The 18,824-nt window shown below is 37.2% G+C and overlaps 1 protein-coding gene across 1 annotated transcript; it reads left to right on the forward strand.

Moving 5' to 3' along the window:
• The first annotated feature begins 3,973 nt into the window (after positions 1-3,973).
• On the forward strand, positions 3,974-18,162 carry LOC121430457. Its single transcript, XM_041627725.1, has 2 exons — positions 3,974-4,342; positions 15,484-18,162. The coding sequence occupies exon 2, from the start codon at positions 16,579-16,581 to the stop codon at positions 17,419-17,421; it is 843 nt and encodes a 280-aa protein (XP_041483659.1). The 5' UTR covers positions 3,974-4,342; positions 15,484-16,578; the 3' UTR covers positions 17,422-18,162.
• Positions 18,163-18,824: the final 662 nt, after the last annotated feature.

The raw sequence follows: 18,824 nt of genomic DNA on the forward strand, positions 1-18,824 counted from the left end.
TTTTCACCCAATATGTTTTTAAAGGGAAGGGGGGGGGGACTGGGACCCCATGATTAGCCTACATTCATCGCCCTTTTATATCATGTGTAATGGTTTTTATACATGTATTCTAAAATTGTCAACCCTCAATTTAGATTATTTACCTTTATGTTACAAGAGAGACTTGTGGGTTGTGAACAACTTCATGCTACTGTCTGACTGTAGTCAGTTTAGTATGCTTATTACTAAATAATAAATCACCGTTAAAGGTGATGGACAAAGTGTAACTTTTAAGGTACCTGGATGTATTTATTTGGCTATTTTCCGGACGTACTGTAGGGGAAATATAATGATTACATTCAGCTCGCCGTAAAAAGTGATACCTGCAAAAAGACGATATTTTAAATCACAGCTGAGAGGTTTGAGAAGTGACAACCTTTGCTAAATGTTGCATTTACCATTTTAAATGGTTCGATTCAACACGTAAATTATTGGATCCAGTATCATTCAAGGTTGGATATGACATTTGCAAAATGTATATACTCCTCCAACCTTTCAACTATTGATTTATCATATTAAGCTTGCATCATAACCTGAAATAGGTGATTCTAAGGTTTGTGTAATGATTTTTTTTGCAGTAAGCAATACATCACAACTATCTTACTTTTAATATAATACCCTTCTCTTTATATGTACTTTGTTTATACATAACATGCACATGGGTTATTCGAATTTATGTAAATTTCCAGCAGACGTCTATAATGCTCCGCCAACATAAATAAAGCTTAAGTCTTTTCTCCTTTGCATTTTTATTTCAGACATTGCATGTACAAAAAAATCATTGTATTGTGAAGATGTGTGCACGGACTCTACTTTGATTTTCATGTAAACATTGAAAAATATTCAATTTATACTTCTTTTGTTGATGATTTGATTCAAAGAATATAACCATACATACACACACACAGAAACACAAGGAAAAACACATTTGTCACATTTGTTAAAAAGCATTACACAATTTGAAGTCATAAAATGCACAGCCTTTTATGTGTGAAACGTTCATGTATAACCTAGCTTTGCGGACATTTTGAACAAAAACGTATTTTTCAAATTTTCCTTGTGAAATAAAACAATTATACTATGCAAACTAATGATTGTCACCGATCGATGCTATGTTGGTTAATCAAGATGTAACGTAAAGTTAAGGACGAATAGCATCGGAAACGGAGGTGCTGGAAGCAAAGTGCTTAGATTGCACCTGTTCTTAAATCTGAAATCGAATGTTTGCTTATAACTTTCGGGCCTTTCAATATATCCCCCCCTTTTTTTTCTTTCTATTTACTTCATTTTCTTTAATCTCCTTTTATTGACTTTCTTTATATTTCTTTTTCGTTCTTATAGATTATTTACTTTCTTTTTTTCTCATCCTTTTTGTTCCTCCTGACAGCGGTGACCGGGCGCAAGCCTAATTTTTCACAAGCTTCGTCACTGCTTAAGAAATGGTAACTAGGCATATTGTGTGCATGTGTTTAAGTTATCATTCGATATATTATTTGCTCGTGTATCATGTAATTTACGTGGTGACCTAGAGAGATCCAATAAAGCAACAAAGTATAAATAAATGCCATGATCACTTCCCTGTTATTTTAATTTCATCACGGGTATCATGTCTGTCCACTAATGACAGTCGATGGGTTTATGAATGTGTTTCCTTGTTCTACATTAATATTTTGGTAGAAATTTTAGCTCTATAGTAAACACCTAAAATATCATTCACTCGAGAAAAAATAATATGTGCTGGGAATGTACAAGTTTGTCGTAGGTTGTTTCTCATTTTAAGGCAGTGATAATGAAATAAAATTGCTGCATGTTCATTTTTGGTTCATATATATATATATAATATGTATACACACAAATATATATATATACATATGCATGATAGGAATAGTCTGCTTCGACATATGGAATAAAATACTCACAAATAGTTTAGAAAATAAAATCATAGATTTTAAAAGGAACATAGCTCTTAAAAATGAAAGGTAAAGTCACACTGTTCGTCAGTGTCAATGATGTGAATGACAAAAAAGAGAATATTTATTTATATGTATGATTGCTTTGTAGGTAAAAACAGATCAAACGAATTGTTTCATTCAGTATTGAATCGAGCAAGTTCGTCACAACATCCGCCAGAAACCTTAGAAGACATTTTGCAGCATACTCAACATGTTCAAGTAAAAGCGAGATTTGTAAACAATGGCAGTTGAATACACATTTTTTATGTAGAAATGAAAAAAAAAGAATCTGACAATTCTAATGCATTTGTGTCTTAAACGAAAAAAAGCAAATGCAATTAAAACATACTCAACACAACGACAGAAAGTTACTTTAGCAGTCACAAGAAGAGTAGGGACGATGATGATTTTGACGTTGATGATGATAATGATGATGATGATGATGATAGCAATGATGATGATGGTGATGGTGGTGGTGGTGATGATGATGATGATAACGGTCATGAAACGATATCATAATGACGTAGCTGGTAAAAAGAGTATAGCATATTTCTGTGTGTCTATAAACAGGCTCTGCAATTTTCAGTATTTCTTGTCATGATTACAGAAAACACGAGATATGTGTTCGGATAAAAATTCTTGCATTTTCTTGAATAAATTATTATTTCGGAAACATGGTAAATTACTATTTCAACTTGCATCGAAAGACTACATATTGATGCATTCAAATTTGATTTTAATCCTGATATGTTCAAACCAGGGGCCCTCCTTACAAAGAGTTGCGATTGATCTGATAATAATGATAATATTCCGCATTTATGTAGCGCTTAAAACATCGGAACGACGTCTCTAAGCGCTTTACAGACATATTATAACCCCGGTCATCGGATCTTTGCATGCCCGCATACAATGTATGCACCATCTCCACTCCCTGGGCAGCATTCCAACAAGAGTTCCAAGACTCAATTGCTAGGCATACTATATATATAGGCTTTCACATGCTACCGGGTACCCATTTAACACCTGGGTGGAGTGTGGATTAACGCCTTGCCAAAGGACGCTAGGCCATGGTGGGATTCGAACACACGACCCTCTGATTACAAGGCGAGAGTTAGAACCGCTACACCACGACGCTTCCACGCTATCGCAACTATGGGTGGCCAGCAATGTCAACATCTAAAATACATGTTTGTTCAAAATTATTACTAGAATGATGTATACTCATGCACTATCTGTGTTCTTGACAATTCACTTTGCTTCTTTTTGTTTTCAAAGGACAACAAACAAATCTCCGAAAGAAAAAAAATTATGACATTGTTGGATTTCCGTCTTTGTAAGACGGGGCCCAGGAGTTTTTTAATAAGTAAATATAGAAAATGAGACCGAACGAAGTAAAATGAAGCAAAATTGTATCTTACGTGTTTGGCAAGCAAGCGAGGAAAGAGAAATCTTGAATGATATTTTCAAAACAATCGGGTTTATTTATGCTTCATCCTAAGATATTTTTTAGGGAAAAAATAAGATTTCGAATTCTAGTAAAATGTACTACTCGAGAATATTATTGCTATTGATTTCTTTTTCCTAGAGGGATTCTATAAATGAAATTCTTGAAAGCATTTTTTTTCTGATAGGCCTATACCCAGATTCTTGTCCTACTATCATGATTTTTTCAATGTTTAAACAAAAATGTTTCAGGCGATCTTCTTCGTTGTCCTATTTTCTTTCTCACGAATTCCGTTATACACCACATTCTCTCTTTATCTCTCTCCTCTCTCTCTCCCACCCCCCAAACACATACACATCAGCTAACACACACATATAAAGTCACACATCCTCACGCTCGCGTCTATACAAGTACACACACCCACACACACAATACTACATTTAACCTACTTCCCTCATCCTGTCTCCGTCTCTCTCATCGCCCATCAAATGCACCACACAAGGCGCGCGCTTTAATGAAGACACCGCGCTCCCACGTACTCACGCAGGAGTAATCATGGTGATTCTTCATCAGTTTCCCCAGCAATCTGCGTGAACCATCCTCCGAATCAGAGAGACAAGACGAGAGACGGGAGAAAGAGCTTGGATGATAAACATAGGGATCATTATCGTTCACTGATGCGGGCAACCATCATCCCTCGGTGCTCCCGCGTTTGATCAGCATCTGGGTTGTACAGTGCCATTGGCAGAGCGCTTTAAAAATCCTCCTGGGGCATTACTAATCATCGTCTGAGCGCAGATAGAACACGGTGAACTAGTATTTGATTCATCAACATTTTAGAGTTGTTTTAAACATCAGGTATTGCCATTTGAGGCCAGTGCACACAGAAACCGCTGATGCCATATAGGTAAGTTTTTGAAGATCCTATTGCATTTTGAAGAAGATACAATCTCAATGTGAAGGACGAACGTTCTATCATTTCAAGGTCAGGGGTAAAATCGTTGCCAATAGGGGAGTTGATTGAACCCACTCGTGTGTAATCCGTGTATAGTCACCCTCCTTATTTTACAGGCTTGTTGTTTAGTTTTAACTAAATTTATTCGGAATTTTTATGTGCATTTCTTTCAAGATAAATTTGTGCGGGTTGATTCATCATTTGAATATATTCTTTCCTTTATATTTTCATTTTCAAACATTTTTTTCTAAGTTTTATCTAAATTTATCCAGGATTCCTGTAAGTGCATTTCTTTCATGATAAATTTATGCAGGCAGAATCATCATTTAAATACATTCTCCTTTAAAAAAAAATATTTTCTAATATTTCCTGATTAATCACATTTTGCATGTTTTGCAAGCAGTGGAATGAATGCTGGGCTCTGTCCACGGAGGATTATTCTATTGTTACTAGTGCTGTGACAATGTTCAGCACCCCCAGTAACAATACATAATCCTCCGTAGCCAGTTCCATGAATGATTGACGTCATAAACCCTATAAATGTATGTTCAAATTCTATTATAATCCATCTTCATTGAGCTGCGACTTTCTTAAATTTTGTGTTGCATCAACACTCCTAATATATAGGATATAAAATGATTTAAATCAAGAGGGTCTATGAATAGAACGAGAGGATTATTGTATCCAAATGGATCCTTATAATGCAAAGTCATTTAAATTCAAAATGACATATATCGCCCATTTAGTTTGATAGGGCACCTGATCCAAAGAAGGTGCCGTCGCCGAGTGGTCTAAGGCGCGGCTCTTGATTGGCGATCCGAGGATCGAGGGTTCGAATCCCTGGGTCGGCACCTATGCCTTTGAGCAAGGCATTTTATCCATTGTTTTATCGAGCATCAAATAAATGAAAACAATATATAAGTTATGAATACCGATGTGTGGTCTCGTTGAAAAAAAATACATTTTGTGAAATATAGGTAAATTTATTAAATAGAGCACATTTTAAGATTATATCCCCCATAACAGTTGTTTCGGGGCGCATGCATAAATATCATCTGATACAGAAATGCAATAGTGATTTGTACCGTAGAGCATGTTGGAAGGATTTACCAAAACCATGAAAACAACGAAAGCTAGGCAAATGCAAAACATCTTTCCGAGAATCAGGTACAGAACATGTTTGTGACGAAGTTGATAATCGAATTCACAATCTTCAAAGCATGCTTAATCCGCCCACGCTGTGTTTACACATCGAACCTCTCTTCGCGAGGCCCCCTCATCAAAATTCAATTTCCATGGAAAATGGAGGGAACATGTACCTGGTGAATTATCTTTGAATACGAAATCAGATCCCCAGATCCCGTAAAAAGGTTTGAGATGGATAGGTAATATCAGAGAACAATTCTGATTGGTTTCTGGTTAGTGTTCTGAATAAAACAAGCATGTAACATTGATCTTGATTGGTCATCGTTTTGTGGAGATTGGTTGCTAAACTGTGTCGCCGACCGCTGGATAATTTTCTTGCAAGGTGAAATCTCCTCTCAGGTAAATACGTCTGGCCACCTGAGGCCATTTCAATTTTGATAGAAATTCGGCTTCGTACTGTTTCATCACGAAATGCGTACATTAACTGGTTTAGTTCTATTTTGATAATGGCGAGCACTTGATGAGATTGGCCAACGGTATAGCTTCGTTTTATCATACAATAAATCATTGCATATTTGGGGATATGAAGTTCCGTTTATGCCATTTCTTGCTAATCTATGCTAAGTCGTGTCGTGTGGTTCAGAGGTTAGAGCACTGGACTCATAATCGGAAGATTGTGAGTTCGATCCCCACTCTGCCATTGTCTCCACTTTGTTAAAAAAGGCCCGAGAGTAATGTCTGTCGTCTATAACACTATAAGGTCAGCCATTATGACCGATTAACCTAGACGTAAAATGTTTCCTAGGTAATTGGTTATATACCAGCTTGGCGTTTGCCAGCAAAACGCTGTCCTGCCGAGTACCTACGGAAGTTACCATAAACAGAAACAAAAGTATATGGTTTAATTGCACCTATGCTAAAATATTATGACATCAATCGATTTTCACATTTCCTAAAAACGATTGAATATACAAATTGCTTTAGGGGTGAAAGTATGAAGACTGCAAAGAACTCCTCGTTTGCGTTTTATTCTATCCCCAGGAAATGGGCACATTCGGCTAGGCCACCAATGAACCCACATTAAGCAATGCACGAGCTTATTTAAAACCCTTTATAGGCTCTAGAACCCCCATTTACAAGCTATGCTTTTCAGGAAGTTCCTTTTTCACCTCCATAGTGTTGTATTTCATGTCGTCTTATTTTTTTTTAACTTGAAAGGTAACAAACCCCTTATATCAGTCAACCCTTCTTTGACTGAAAAACCTTAGCTGGCTTTGACTGTAGAGAGGGTTTTCGTGTGTCGCCTTCGGGACACCTTTACCGTATTGGTGTACATCCCGAATTTGCCATTGTACCCAACTTGAACGTTCAATGCAGAACACAACAACCTCTCACCGGAATCTTGGTCTTCTACTCACAAGAACCCTCGAAGGTACCTTTATCGATCGATAAAAGAACAGTGTCTCGCATTTCTCAAACTGACGTTGAACATGTTGAACATGAGGAAGTCCCTGAATTATTCATCGGAGCTAATGCTACATATTGCTGAATTTCAAACACAGTTAATTTCACTTAGGCTTTAATTTGAGCTCTCAATTAACCAATTTGCAATCGGTTGACTGGGATGCATTTTATATGCATGTATCACGACTGTCATCGCATTAACCTACATGTATTACAGTATAGTGTACATGCCCGGATAAAGCTAATGCCTACTGGTTCAAATGTTGATCCTAATCAAATTAAATATCCCCCTTGTTCACATCCTAGGAAATTGTATCTGACATTCCCATAATCTTACATAGAATGATATGAATCGATCATTTTCCTCTTGAATTATTATGATCACATTTTGACATTTCCCTTTTCGGGGTCAACTTTGACAGGAATAGCTTAAGAATACCCATGAAAATATACTGTAATGTTGATGTCACTTTTACACACACCTGAATTCATTTTCACAAATGCATCTTTTTGTTAACCCTATAATAAGAAATATGATGTTAAAGCTATTTTTCAGATGTGAAACGTATTGGTAATGTAATCCCCCATGACTACTGCATTAAACAATCAATCAAGAAGACACACTTAAGCAATGATGTGGTAATCATGGAAGACCGTGTCCAATTATGCGAATAGTCTCTACTTCAAAGACTTAAATGTCTCTATCCATAACTATCATATCTGTATAAGATTTAGATTTAGAATGATTTGTTTCCTTTCAAACATATGATATAATCGAAGTAACAGTGTAAATACCTGTTAAATATAATACATATACAGTTCTATAACATTTCATAACAAATATTGAAGATAAATTATCTGAACGGAGGGACTTGCTAAGGAAAGCGGAGCTTGTAAAAAGACCGAGCCCCTAAGCCTAATTCCAATACAATAATTGCATAATTGTATAATTGTACCGTAGTTATATCATCAGGACAACGGTGGTATTTTTAGATTGTATTACTGGAATCACCACTCGATGAATCTGAAAGATTGATGATAGCAAAGTTGGCTTTGAAAGATACACCAATCATGCCAATAATCCTCGTGATTCTTGTGATTGAAAAGTCTCGACAATTTCTCCATCTACTCAAGCAAAGGTTCGTTTCGAATCGAGGGGCCAATATCAAATACTACTCCATGCAATATTCCCAATCTATTTCTAATTTATTGTCATGTATATCTCGTAAACCTTCGGGGAGTTGGGAGCAACGAATTACATAGATGCACGTTGCCATGGGCCCGAGATGGACGTCGCGGTCGGAGAGAAATTTAATGAATATTGATTCAACCCCCTCAAAAGGAGCAAATGCCAATATTGTAATAAGAAAACACAGGAAGTAAAAGCAATTTAGAGGATTTGGGGATAAATGGGGATCCGTAGGGGATGTTGCTAAGTTCACCTTGGATGGTCATGTAAGGTGAATAAAATGCAGCTGAGCATTGTAATGGATGATAGTTCTATTTTTTATAGGGATGAACAGTGTGCGTTTATCCGGACTGTAGTTTCGTCGCTTCAGATAAATACTGTCCATCCCAGAGTTGTGCTTTCATATGAAATGAAAGGCAATGCCTTTAGTAAATAGTTTAGCAATAAATTTATATATAAGAAAACAAACGTTTAAGCATTAATCTGAGCCAAAACACTGAATATAAGGCCCCCCCCCCACACCTAACCAAATTGCCTGGAATATGCCTTGCGATGGCTGGCGAAAGGCATTTAAAAATCGTTTTCAATGGTAACTGATAGTAATTAATATCTTCCCTTCGTGTTTGGGTTCATACATCTTCTGCACTAACAGCTGCGATTATTCGAATTCGCGCGGAAATTTTGAACATGTTTGAAATATCCTGACGAATTGAAAAATCGTGGTCATCTGTTTGAATTCGCATCTCTTATTTGGTCTGCGGTAAACGTTCGTTTATCGTTCGTGTGTTTTTGCCGCGCATAGTACCTCTTCGCGCTTTGCCAAAGTTGACCGATCTCGAAAGAACCCGTAACGAAGCAACACGATGACAGAACGAACAGGTTTGCCTGATCTATTCCCTCGTCTTCGTTTCTAATCGCACGCCATATCAAACCATTGCTCACTGTTCCTTCGTCTTATTGGGTTCTATCAACCCTTCGTTGATAAAATTTGACAATAGTTACTGATCGCATGATTTGACGGAAATTCTATTTGAATTCGTTGAATTCGTGTGGATTTCGTACATTTTTCCCATTCGTCCGCCTACATTCGGTCAGGTATGATGGGGCTTTTAGGCAAACACAAACCGAATGACTGTTCGCCGTCATTTGTAATCCCGGCAGGAAGTAATTCCTCAAAAAGCTGTGTGCACCGAGAAGGTAGCCTAGCTTAGCCGGGTAATAATAGCAGGGCCCGCTGGGAGAACAGTTTTCGGAACTGAAGTGGCTACCCTGGGTAAATATACCTTTATTATTATTATTATTATTATCCCAAACTTCTTTTCCTCCCCCACCCCTCTGCTCTACATACATATAAACAAACACCCTTCTTAACCCGCCCCCCCCCACACACACCCAAACGTAAACACACCCACACTCGCGCACGCCCCCTCTCACACACTCACTTCAAGCCAATAAAGTTTACAAATCTGCTTTTATCTTAATATCTCTGGAGTAACGCATGGGCGTGTGTATCCAGAGGGCTAACGTGTGTAATTAGATCCACAACCCGTAATTTTGTCATGTACACATCCTTATGTATTTTTTAATGTATCTTCTGTGAAATGCTTATGAGCCCCGGCTGTCATATTAGGATTTTTTTGCAAACAAAACGGAAACTGATTCATAAACACTGTAAATACATTTAAATTGTCCGTCAACTGACAAAGAACATGCGGGATGTGTTTGTCGAAAATTTGTGAGCGACAGCAGCTACGTCCTAAGTTTCGGTGCTAAAGAAAACAAGATACAAATATTTTTTTTTGTCCAGAGGGTACGACGAAACTGCTGTTTTGATTCACCAATCATCGACTAAAACTTCTTAGTTGTACTTTGTCATGCACGATATATGACAATACGTTTTCTATTTTTTTTTTCCATCCGTCGTGTATCGCCGAAGCGATAAATCCCAATTGTTGAAGTTTCTCGTGTCTTGTTTGAAAATTAGTACATGTGTTTGCGATTTGATCTGTAAGTTTATCTGTTTTATGAATTAAAGAACCAACCGTAGATCAAATCGCGTCAAACATGGAATATTGTTTCTTATTCCATCAGAAATTGCCAATGGCCAAAAATGAATAAACAAAATCATTTTATTTTTTTGTTTTAGTCGAAATTGACTATCATAGACTTGAGTTGTTGTTGTATTCATATTGGCATACGCACATATGATTCTAGCTTAATCAAATGTAACTATGCTTTTAATCGAATGTCTCTCTGACTATTGGACCTGTATTAAAGCTTATTATCATGGTTTTCTTTCCCTTTAAATATGGAGGAAGGTTTACTGGTCGTCGCAGATTAATTACTTTGCCCCGGTCGCTTTTAATATCCGCCCTTACGAGATCGAAGTCATATTTGCTTTATTCGGTGGCGCTTTGTCGTGATGTTAAGATCCCCCAGATATTTTAAAACCAATATGAGTAGTTTATCAAAGATCATCCTCTCTTTTGTGTACCCTGTGATACACTTTTTCGTGATTTTTTTTGTGATCTGATTTTCAGCTTGATCAGGATAAACGAGAATAAGGGCTTACAAATGATCATATAACTAAACAACGATAGTGACCACTCTTGTGGCTTAGTTCTATCAATATTTAAAATTACACTTGACTCATCACTTTTGTAAATACTTTAAATAGTTTTAATGTATATTTGTTTTAAAAGCAACACATATTAGTAATACCTCTCAAACTATTTATTCTCTTGCAACAAAGTCAGTACCCCCACCCCAGGCCTCCACTACCACGAGTATTCGCTCGTCTCCTCTTTCTCTCTCTCTCCGTCACACACATACACAAACACACACAACAAACGTGACCTTATACGTAAATAGTCATTCTTAGGGGACGAGACGTTTAACAAAATCGGAGAAACTAGAAAAAGCGAAGCGACCGAACTTGCCATAGGGGCGCTTTAAACATTCAAAAGTGATATTGAAGTATTTTGTGAAAATTTTCAGTTAGAAATGTAAGTTTTCAAAATTACTAGGAAGGAACTGTCCCCTCCACACTGCATACAACAATGATCCCTCTGTTTTTCTTTCTTTCTATCTCTCTCTCTGTCTCTCTATCTCAATTTTTTCTTCTTCTCCTTCTCATTTCTCTATCTTCATCTTGATCTATCTATGCTCCATTACCTATTTGCAACTTGCAAATAATCCATCCTTCATCTTAGAATATAATGACCATTTCAATTGTCATTCCTTCGTTGTCAATGACAGAATGTCATCTTTACTTGCCAACAAATCTCTTGAAATTTGGTAAAGATTAGCCCCTCCGTTATATATGCTTCTTTCAATTCTTCTTATTTTTATTTTCGGTTATTATTTTTTCATTCTTCTTTGTCTAATTTTTTGTCATTCTCCTTTTTGAATTCCTCGCTCTTTCTTCTTCATTCTTTATTCAATTCAATTCAAAATTTATTTCAATCAATCAACCAGTCATAAAAATACAGGTTTATACAAATCTGATAAAAACATGGCATTGGGAACCCCTGGAAGCTTTTATTTGAAAAAAAAGTGGATGGGGTACCGCCATGATGCAATTAAAAACAAAGCAATGTACACGACATACATAAGAGTATATAACAAATAACCCGGAAATGCAATTCCAAAAAAAAACCCCAATAAGCTCATTTCTTTTAATCTTTCCATTTACCTTCACCCGTTTATTTCTGACATCATTCCCATGTTAACTCTTTTGAAAAATCTGTCCTCTTTCCTCTATTGTCATATTCCTCCACGACACGGGTACTTACTGAGAGACCCCAGTCTGATCAACATTTTCTTATACTCAGGCATGCATTACATTTTTTAGAAACAGCTTTCAAAACTTTAACTTGCGTTGTAAAAAATACCGTATTTTTAAAAGGAGAACTGTACGTTTTCTAGCCTAATATTAAGGGGTAAAATCATTAAAAGCACTAAAGTCCTAGTTTAATGGTTACGATAGCTTACGTACCTCAAAGGTATTTTATCATGAACATTGGAAATAAAGTTGCAGACACTGTAAATGCATTGCAAGTGCTGGAAGACTTTCCGCCGCCACTTTACTGGTTACTCTTTAAAGCTAAATTTCACTATTTTTTACGGTATTTTCATTGCAATTGTACCCGAAAAATACTGCTTCTCTCGTAAACATACCGGATTTTTTAACAGTATGAAATTAGTTCAATTGTCGAAAACTATTAGTAAAAAAATACGATTTTCTTTTCCCAGTTTCTCCATACCTGTGTAGGATGTTCACCCTTCCCTTTGCAAGGGGGCTGCAGATTTTCCCCATTCCTTCCTCTCTCGCTCTTACCAGGTAGGCAGGCCCCCATGTGTCCACTTCTCCAATTCCGGCCATGTCCTAACCGTCATGGCCGTTGACAATCAAACGAGTCAGTTACCTTCAGTACTTAGTTATTATGGCTTTAGAGTTTCTGTTAGCTTTGATTCCCATGGACCTCAGCATAATGGATTTCTCATGACACCTGAGCTGAGTAATAATTGCTGTGAAATACGGCTGGAGACGTTTTCTGAGTGAACCCAAGGACTCAATTTTCCTCGATAAAGAGAGATTCAGCTTCTCGGGATAATGAAGCTATTAGAGTCTGTGGAGGATATGCTACGTTATCAAAAGGAGTTGATCGCAGCCCAATGCCTCACGCAGCCACACCAACGAATCCAACTCCAAATCAACCGATAATCTATTATTTACTTATTTTCCATTTTCCCCCTTCCACGGGATTCTTTATTTTCATAAAGCATAGTTACACTGTACAACATTTGCAATTTTTCAGATAAACCGTAAATCAACATGGTAGATACATAATTCACAATACATAGACATGTAGTCAAACTAACGTATTATACAATCAAGTTGTTTCAGCCAAATTAAATTTGGCAAGAAAAATAAGAGATCTGATACTTATATCTAAGAAATAAACACTGATAATAATTATGTTTGCTAATATGACAGATTGCCACCTTGTTCGAAAATTTCTTTCTGAACTTATTTGCTCTGAAATTTGTTTCATAAAATAATATATTTTCCATTTCATAATAAAGTTTTAAAGCAAGCCGACATAATCTATCATTGGTAATGTAGTAGCTTTTGTTTGTCTGGAGTCCATTTCGACGGTGTGGCTTGGTCATTAGCAATGAAGCTGTCGTGCATGATGTTCGAAAACATATATTAGACGATCCATCAGCAATACCTATAAAGACAAATGGGAATTTATTTTCAAATGATAATGGCCATGAGATGGATTTTCAAACACGTTGCATGGGTTGCCATAGAAACATAGACCTTTATTAAATATGGTATTTTATTTAAAAAAAAAAAACGCTATTTACTGTATGAGCCATACAGTACATACTTGGTAATCTAAGCCATCACTTCTGTATATCATTTGTAACTAAATTAACCCTAAATCTCCCGGGGTATTTTGATTCTTGTCATTCCCGGGGGGGGGCCATTATGGCCCCCCCCCTTAAGATCTCGGCCGCCAATCGCACCGACGCAAAAATTTGCACGCTGGTAGTGTGCGATGTAATCTACAAGGCTGTATGGTAAAATTTTCCAAAATAATGAGATTTTATTTTATATGAATTAATTATGCTAATTTATGCATAAATCATACTTTTTGCTCTAATTCACTAAATAAAGCTCCTAGAATGCTAATTTTTGGTAAAAATTTTCTTTGTAGCATTCTTAACAATCGTAATTCAAAAAAACTTTGGTTTGGAAATAAATTTCTTATGTATTTTATTGTTTTATGAATTTCTTATGTATTTCTCTGTTTTTTTACTTTTTGTTTTTTATTGTTTTTTCAATGGAAATTGTTCCAGACATAATTCTGATCATAAACAAGGCAAAATTAATTAAGTTTAATCAGTAAAAGTAAAAATAATGATACATTTATGAATTTTGGCTAAATACGCAATTTGCATTGGATTTGTACATGAAATCACGTTTATGAGCAATTTGGGTCTGACATGCACTTGCATAATGTTGCGTAATGTCGTAACCGCGTACCCGGGCGTCACAAATTTGGTCTCAAAATTTGCGCGAGACTTGAATGTAAAAAGTCAGTGAGCTGCGAGGTGAAAAAATTTCGCGCAGCAGATAAATCGCGAAAATTGTTCGAAAAATTCTCCGGGGGGGGGGGCATAATGGCCCCCCCCCCCGGAGAATTAGAGTTAAGTTAACTGTTATGACGTTTATTTTGCTTTGCATATTACGTATGTATATTTGTTGTTTATGTTTATTACCTGAAAATGGAAATGAACTAAATTTGAATTGAATTGAAATTGAAATTTGAAAGTGAATACTTGTAATATACCCTTTTTGAATGATATACATACTCTTTTCTGAATATTCAGAAATGAAAGGGTGGTGTAGACAATGCAAATTCCTTTTCTCTCTCTCTTTCTCACTTTCGCTGACCCTTCATAGAAATCTTCCACGTTTGCATACCGCACTAAAAATGAACACACTTTGAGAAATGTCATATCGTACTCTCAGTCCTTGTCTATCAGTTTATGCGCTCATTGTAGGGCGTTTTAAGCTCCAAGGCCACGTCTAAAAGCATGGGTAATTCGTGAGTATTCGTAAATATTCCCTTTTAGGTAATAAATGCGACATGTGCTACTTCACCTGTCTTCTCTCTCCTGAAGAATATGTGGGAGGGTATATTAGAGAATGAACTGGATAAATGATATAAGAACCTCATTCTTAATGAAAAGAACGTTTTATTTTCTTCTCATTTATTTTCAGAGTAGTATTAAAACTGGTAATCTCTGCAAATGCATTTCTGGTTATACATGATATACTAAATAGTCGTTACTCTGTAAATCATAAGGCACCCTGAAGTGGGGGCGACATGTCTAGGATTAGATGTTCCAAGTTCTTCTGTCATTTCCAGTGCGATGATTATTTGTATGGTTTTATATCTTAAATGCGCCAAAATGCATTATTGAAATAATGTACAGGATATACATGCCTCAAAATGTCATGTCTCCGATAAAGTTTATAGCATAGGCCAGTAGTGAATATTTGTAGTAAGTATATATAAATCACTCGAATGAAACAGACTCCTCATCAACCGATATCACGTCATATAATAGTTTCGGACAGTCTTTAGTTAGTTGACTTGGTAAATTATGTGAATGCATACCGTGTATCAAATGGTTGGTAATAACCTCGAAGACGAAATCTCCTTTCTCTGTAATTCACCATTCCTATTCCTTCTCTTTCCCTCATTGATTGCAGATCTCCATTCACACATCTTACCGGGATGCACTGCTGGTCGTTAATCATCCTCACTATTGATCAGGACGATACTTACGTCATCCACCCTCGCACTTCCAGAAAACGAGTCGCACATCATCCTTTAAGCATACACCACCCGAAGTCGTCTACATCAACACGACTCTGAAATAACTGTGGTCTGACTAAAGACACTAGATGGAGGAAGAGTGTGGTTTATCTCCACACAAGTGAAGTGATTTACGGAAAGGACTGACGTAAAGGGATAAAAAACGATGTATTTATCGTCTGCTTGCAGTGGTTTATGAAATTGGCGCCTCGACACATCAGATGTAAGATTGCCGCTTCATCGTGTGTCATGGGATAACAAGAAACCTCAGTTATAGAAAGCTAGTCTCATTCTGAAAACAAACTGACCTCGATTATGCTGAATACTTCACGTCATTTATCTCCTTTACAATACTTTCGGATGTGGTGAGAGCATTCGAAATGAGAGCACTGTATTCTTCCCGGATCTACTTTCCATGTGTGATTGTTATTCATGAGAGTAGGGGCCATTTCCCTACATTATGCGTTCTACCGATTTTCAGATGAATACAAATTGTAATTTCGTAATCTAAAACGATTCTCTTCGATTGCTAGGAGTTGTTATTGATTGCTTTCCTTCATATTCATCAATCTACCTAGATATGATCGAAACCTGATTATGCTGATTCCATATTCAACTTTAAGGTATTACCATGGTGCTTGATGCAATTTAAGTGCAGTATTAGCAATTACTTAACTGGAATTTATTTGTGATTACTTGACCAGAAGCAAGGCCCCACTATCCATACTTCAAGTGCCATCTCTTGTGTACGTCACTCACCGATGTCATTTTGCTCGCTGGAACATAATTTGAAATTCTGAACTGATTTGTAGGCAACCCACGCAAGAACTGTGTGTGATTTTTTATTCTTCACAATATCTTGCTTCGTATCGCAGGATACATCGATTCATTCAAAATATTATTCCGTGCCTTTGTATTTTAGTCTGGATTATCTGCGGAATATAGGAAATTTTCTTCCAAGTGGAAGCAACCAAGTTTAAAAAGTCAAGATGGAAGGCAACGACGAAAGTAGCAAAGATAGTCCGGGAACATCCCGTGGCGATGGAAGCAGCGGATCGCATGGTCCGAACAAAGCCCCGCGACATGTGCCTTCAACGTCAAAGGAAAGTCCAGTCGTAGCTAGACGGAAGATAACACGCCCACCACGTCTTGAGAGCGTGTCAGAGAGCGAGGTCAGCTCAAATGTCGAATCCCCATCGTCAAGTTCAGAGTGGGGTGTCAGGTCCTACCTTCATAATTTCTACGAGCCCGAGAGAGGGATGCGAAGCAAGGACGATCTGTTCCTTGGGGCTGATCACCAATCCTCCATGAAGGATAGTCGCCATGATTCCTGCTCTACACAGTGTTGGAGAAGACGGTGTGCCTGTGCTGCACATTGGTGGAAAGCGGGTGTCTTTGTCGGTGTGAATATTCTAATCCTAGCGGTGCTTGCTCTGTTGATTGGTTACCTGGTAAAACCCAGACAGGATATCGTGGACTATCGGGCTGACGTCGCCGTGGTAGATCAGGAGGACGCAGCATTCAATCGCAAACTCGAAGCAGCGAAACTCGCAGGGCTGATCATGCTATGTGTTGGAGGATTCATTGTCGCTGTCTCCCTGCTGATACCTAGTGTGCTAACCTCTGCGTCCGAGAGTGCCGGGCATCCAAGCGGGATAAATATTGATCCTGATGACAACTTCCCACCGTACTTGCCCTTGAAGACTACAGACGACCCCATGGCCGAGGATGGGATACCTTATACTTCCGAACTGTCCAACGTTCAACCGCAAAGGTCAGGGACAGAATCAGTAGTAGCCGGTAAAGGAATGATTAAAGTTCAGGCCAGTTGAAACCTTGCTGTATTGTGAGAGCTGAAACAGGCCTACATGGCTAAAGATTAAGTTAAGCTTATAGTAAAGAAGTGTTGTCATTACGATGAATCATTGAAATTGGTCAGAGATTCCCAGAATGTTCAAAACATTCCTTTAAAGTATATTCTTCATTTCATTCTGAATAGAATTTCATATCTCAAAATGATCTGAAAATGTGTACAATCGCTTTTATACAGTATTACTTTTAAAACCATTACGTATTATTGAATTCAAAGTGTTTTAAAATTGTTGGTAATGTATTTTGTCTTGTAAAATGACTGGGGTTGATTTAGCAAAACTTCGGAAACCTTTTGGAAGGATCTTAATCAGTTTCAGTTTATGGTAACTCTCGTAGGAACTCGGCACGACAGCATTTTGCTAGTAAACGCCAAGCTGGTATATAACAAATTACCTCGGAAACATTTTACATCCAGGTTAATCAGTCAGATTGGTTGGCCTTGTAGACGACAGATATTACTCTGGGTCTTTTTATCAAAGCGGATATAATTGCAGAATGGGGATTTGAACTCACAACCTTGCGATTATGAGTTCAATGCTCTAATCACTTGACCACACGACCCGTGTCACTTATTGAAGTAAGATATGTCGGCATATGCTTACGCCAGTTGTGACGTTTGGCTGAATGCAAAACAATGTCGATGGTTTCCAGGATTTTCTCTTAGCAGAGGCACACAGTGTTTTTTTTTAAAGTTTGTGCTTACGAATTGCACACAATCCTATAGAATCAATGTTCTAAAAATGCTTTTCTGGTCATGTACCCAAAAGTAAGCACGATTTGTTGCTTATTCCAAAATGTCTACTTCAAACGCGAATCAGAAGATAGTGAATGTTGAAGCTAACAGTCAAAAAATAAAAGGTGTTGATATTTTAGAGGTTGCTCAAAAATGTGTTTTAGAGCATACGTTCTTCTTTCTGATCATGTTAGACTTTAAGAAAGATCGTTTGATATTGGTGGGCAAGCAAAGAAAGTGTTCTTTAAAATGAGGACAGCCTATGATCCTGTCTCCATCAACATATCTGCCACAGTATGTTGAGTGAAGTCCAAACTGTCTCTTATTAAGACAAAGCGAACATTCATACAAGTATTCACGAAGCAATGCATTTTTATAAGTAGCTTATATTTAACATTTTGCTTCCAACTCACCTCAAGCGAGCATTTGATTTCGGTTTCAACAATAAGAACCATGTTGTTGCGAACATTCTCAGAGATATGCAATTAATCTAATCGTGGATGGGGCATTTCTTTCAAACAAATATATCATATTTCAAACAAAAGGTTATCAAACACTGGTGGCTAAAAGGGTTTCACTTGCAACTTCTTATGAGTATAGCACAATGTTCACTGGTCCATTGGTAAATGG

The sequence above is a fragment of the Lytechinus variegatus genome, chromosome 17, assembly GCF_018143015.1.
Source record: "Lytechinus variegatus isolate NC3 chromosome 17, Lvar_3.0, whole genome shotgun sequence".
In the NCBI taxonomy this organism is placed as follows: domain Eukaryota; kingdom Metazoa; phylum Echinodermata; class Echinoidea; order Temnopleuroida; family Toxopneustidae; genus Lytechinus; species Lytechinus variegatus.

Excerpts from the sequence above, each read along its gene's own strand:
- LOC121430457 (XM_041627725.1), top strand. The coding sequence starts at position 16,579 with ATGGAAGGCAACGACGAAAGTAGCAAAGATAGTCCGGGAACATCCCGT.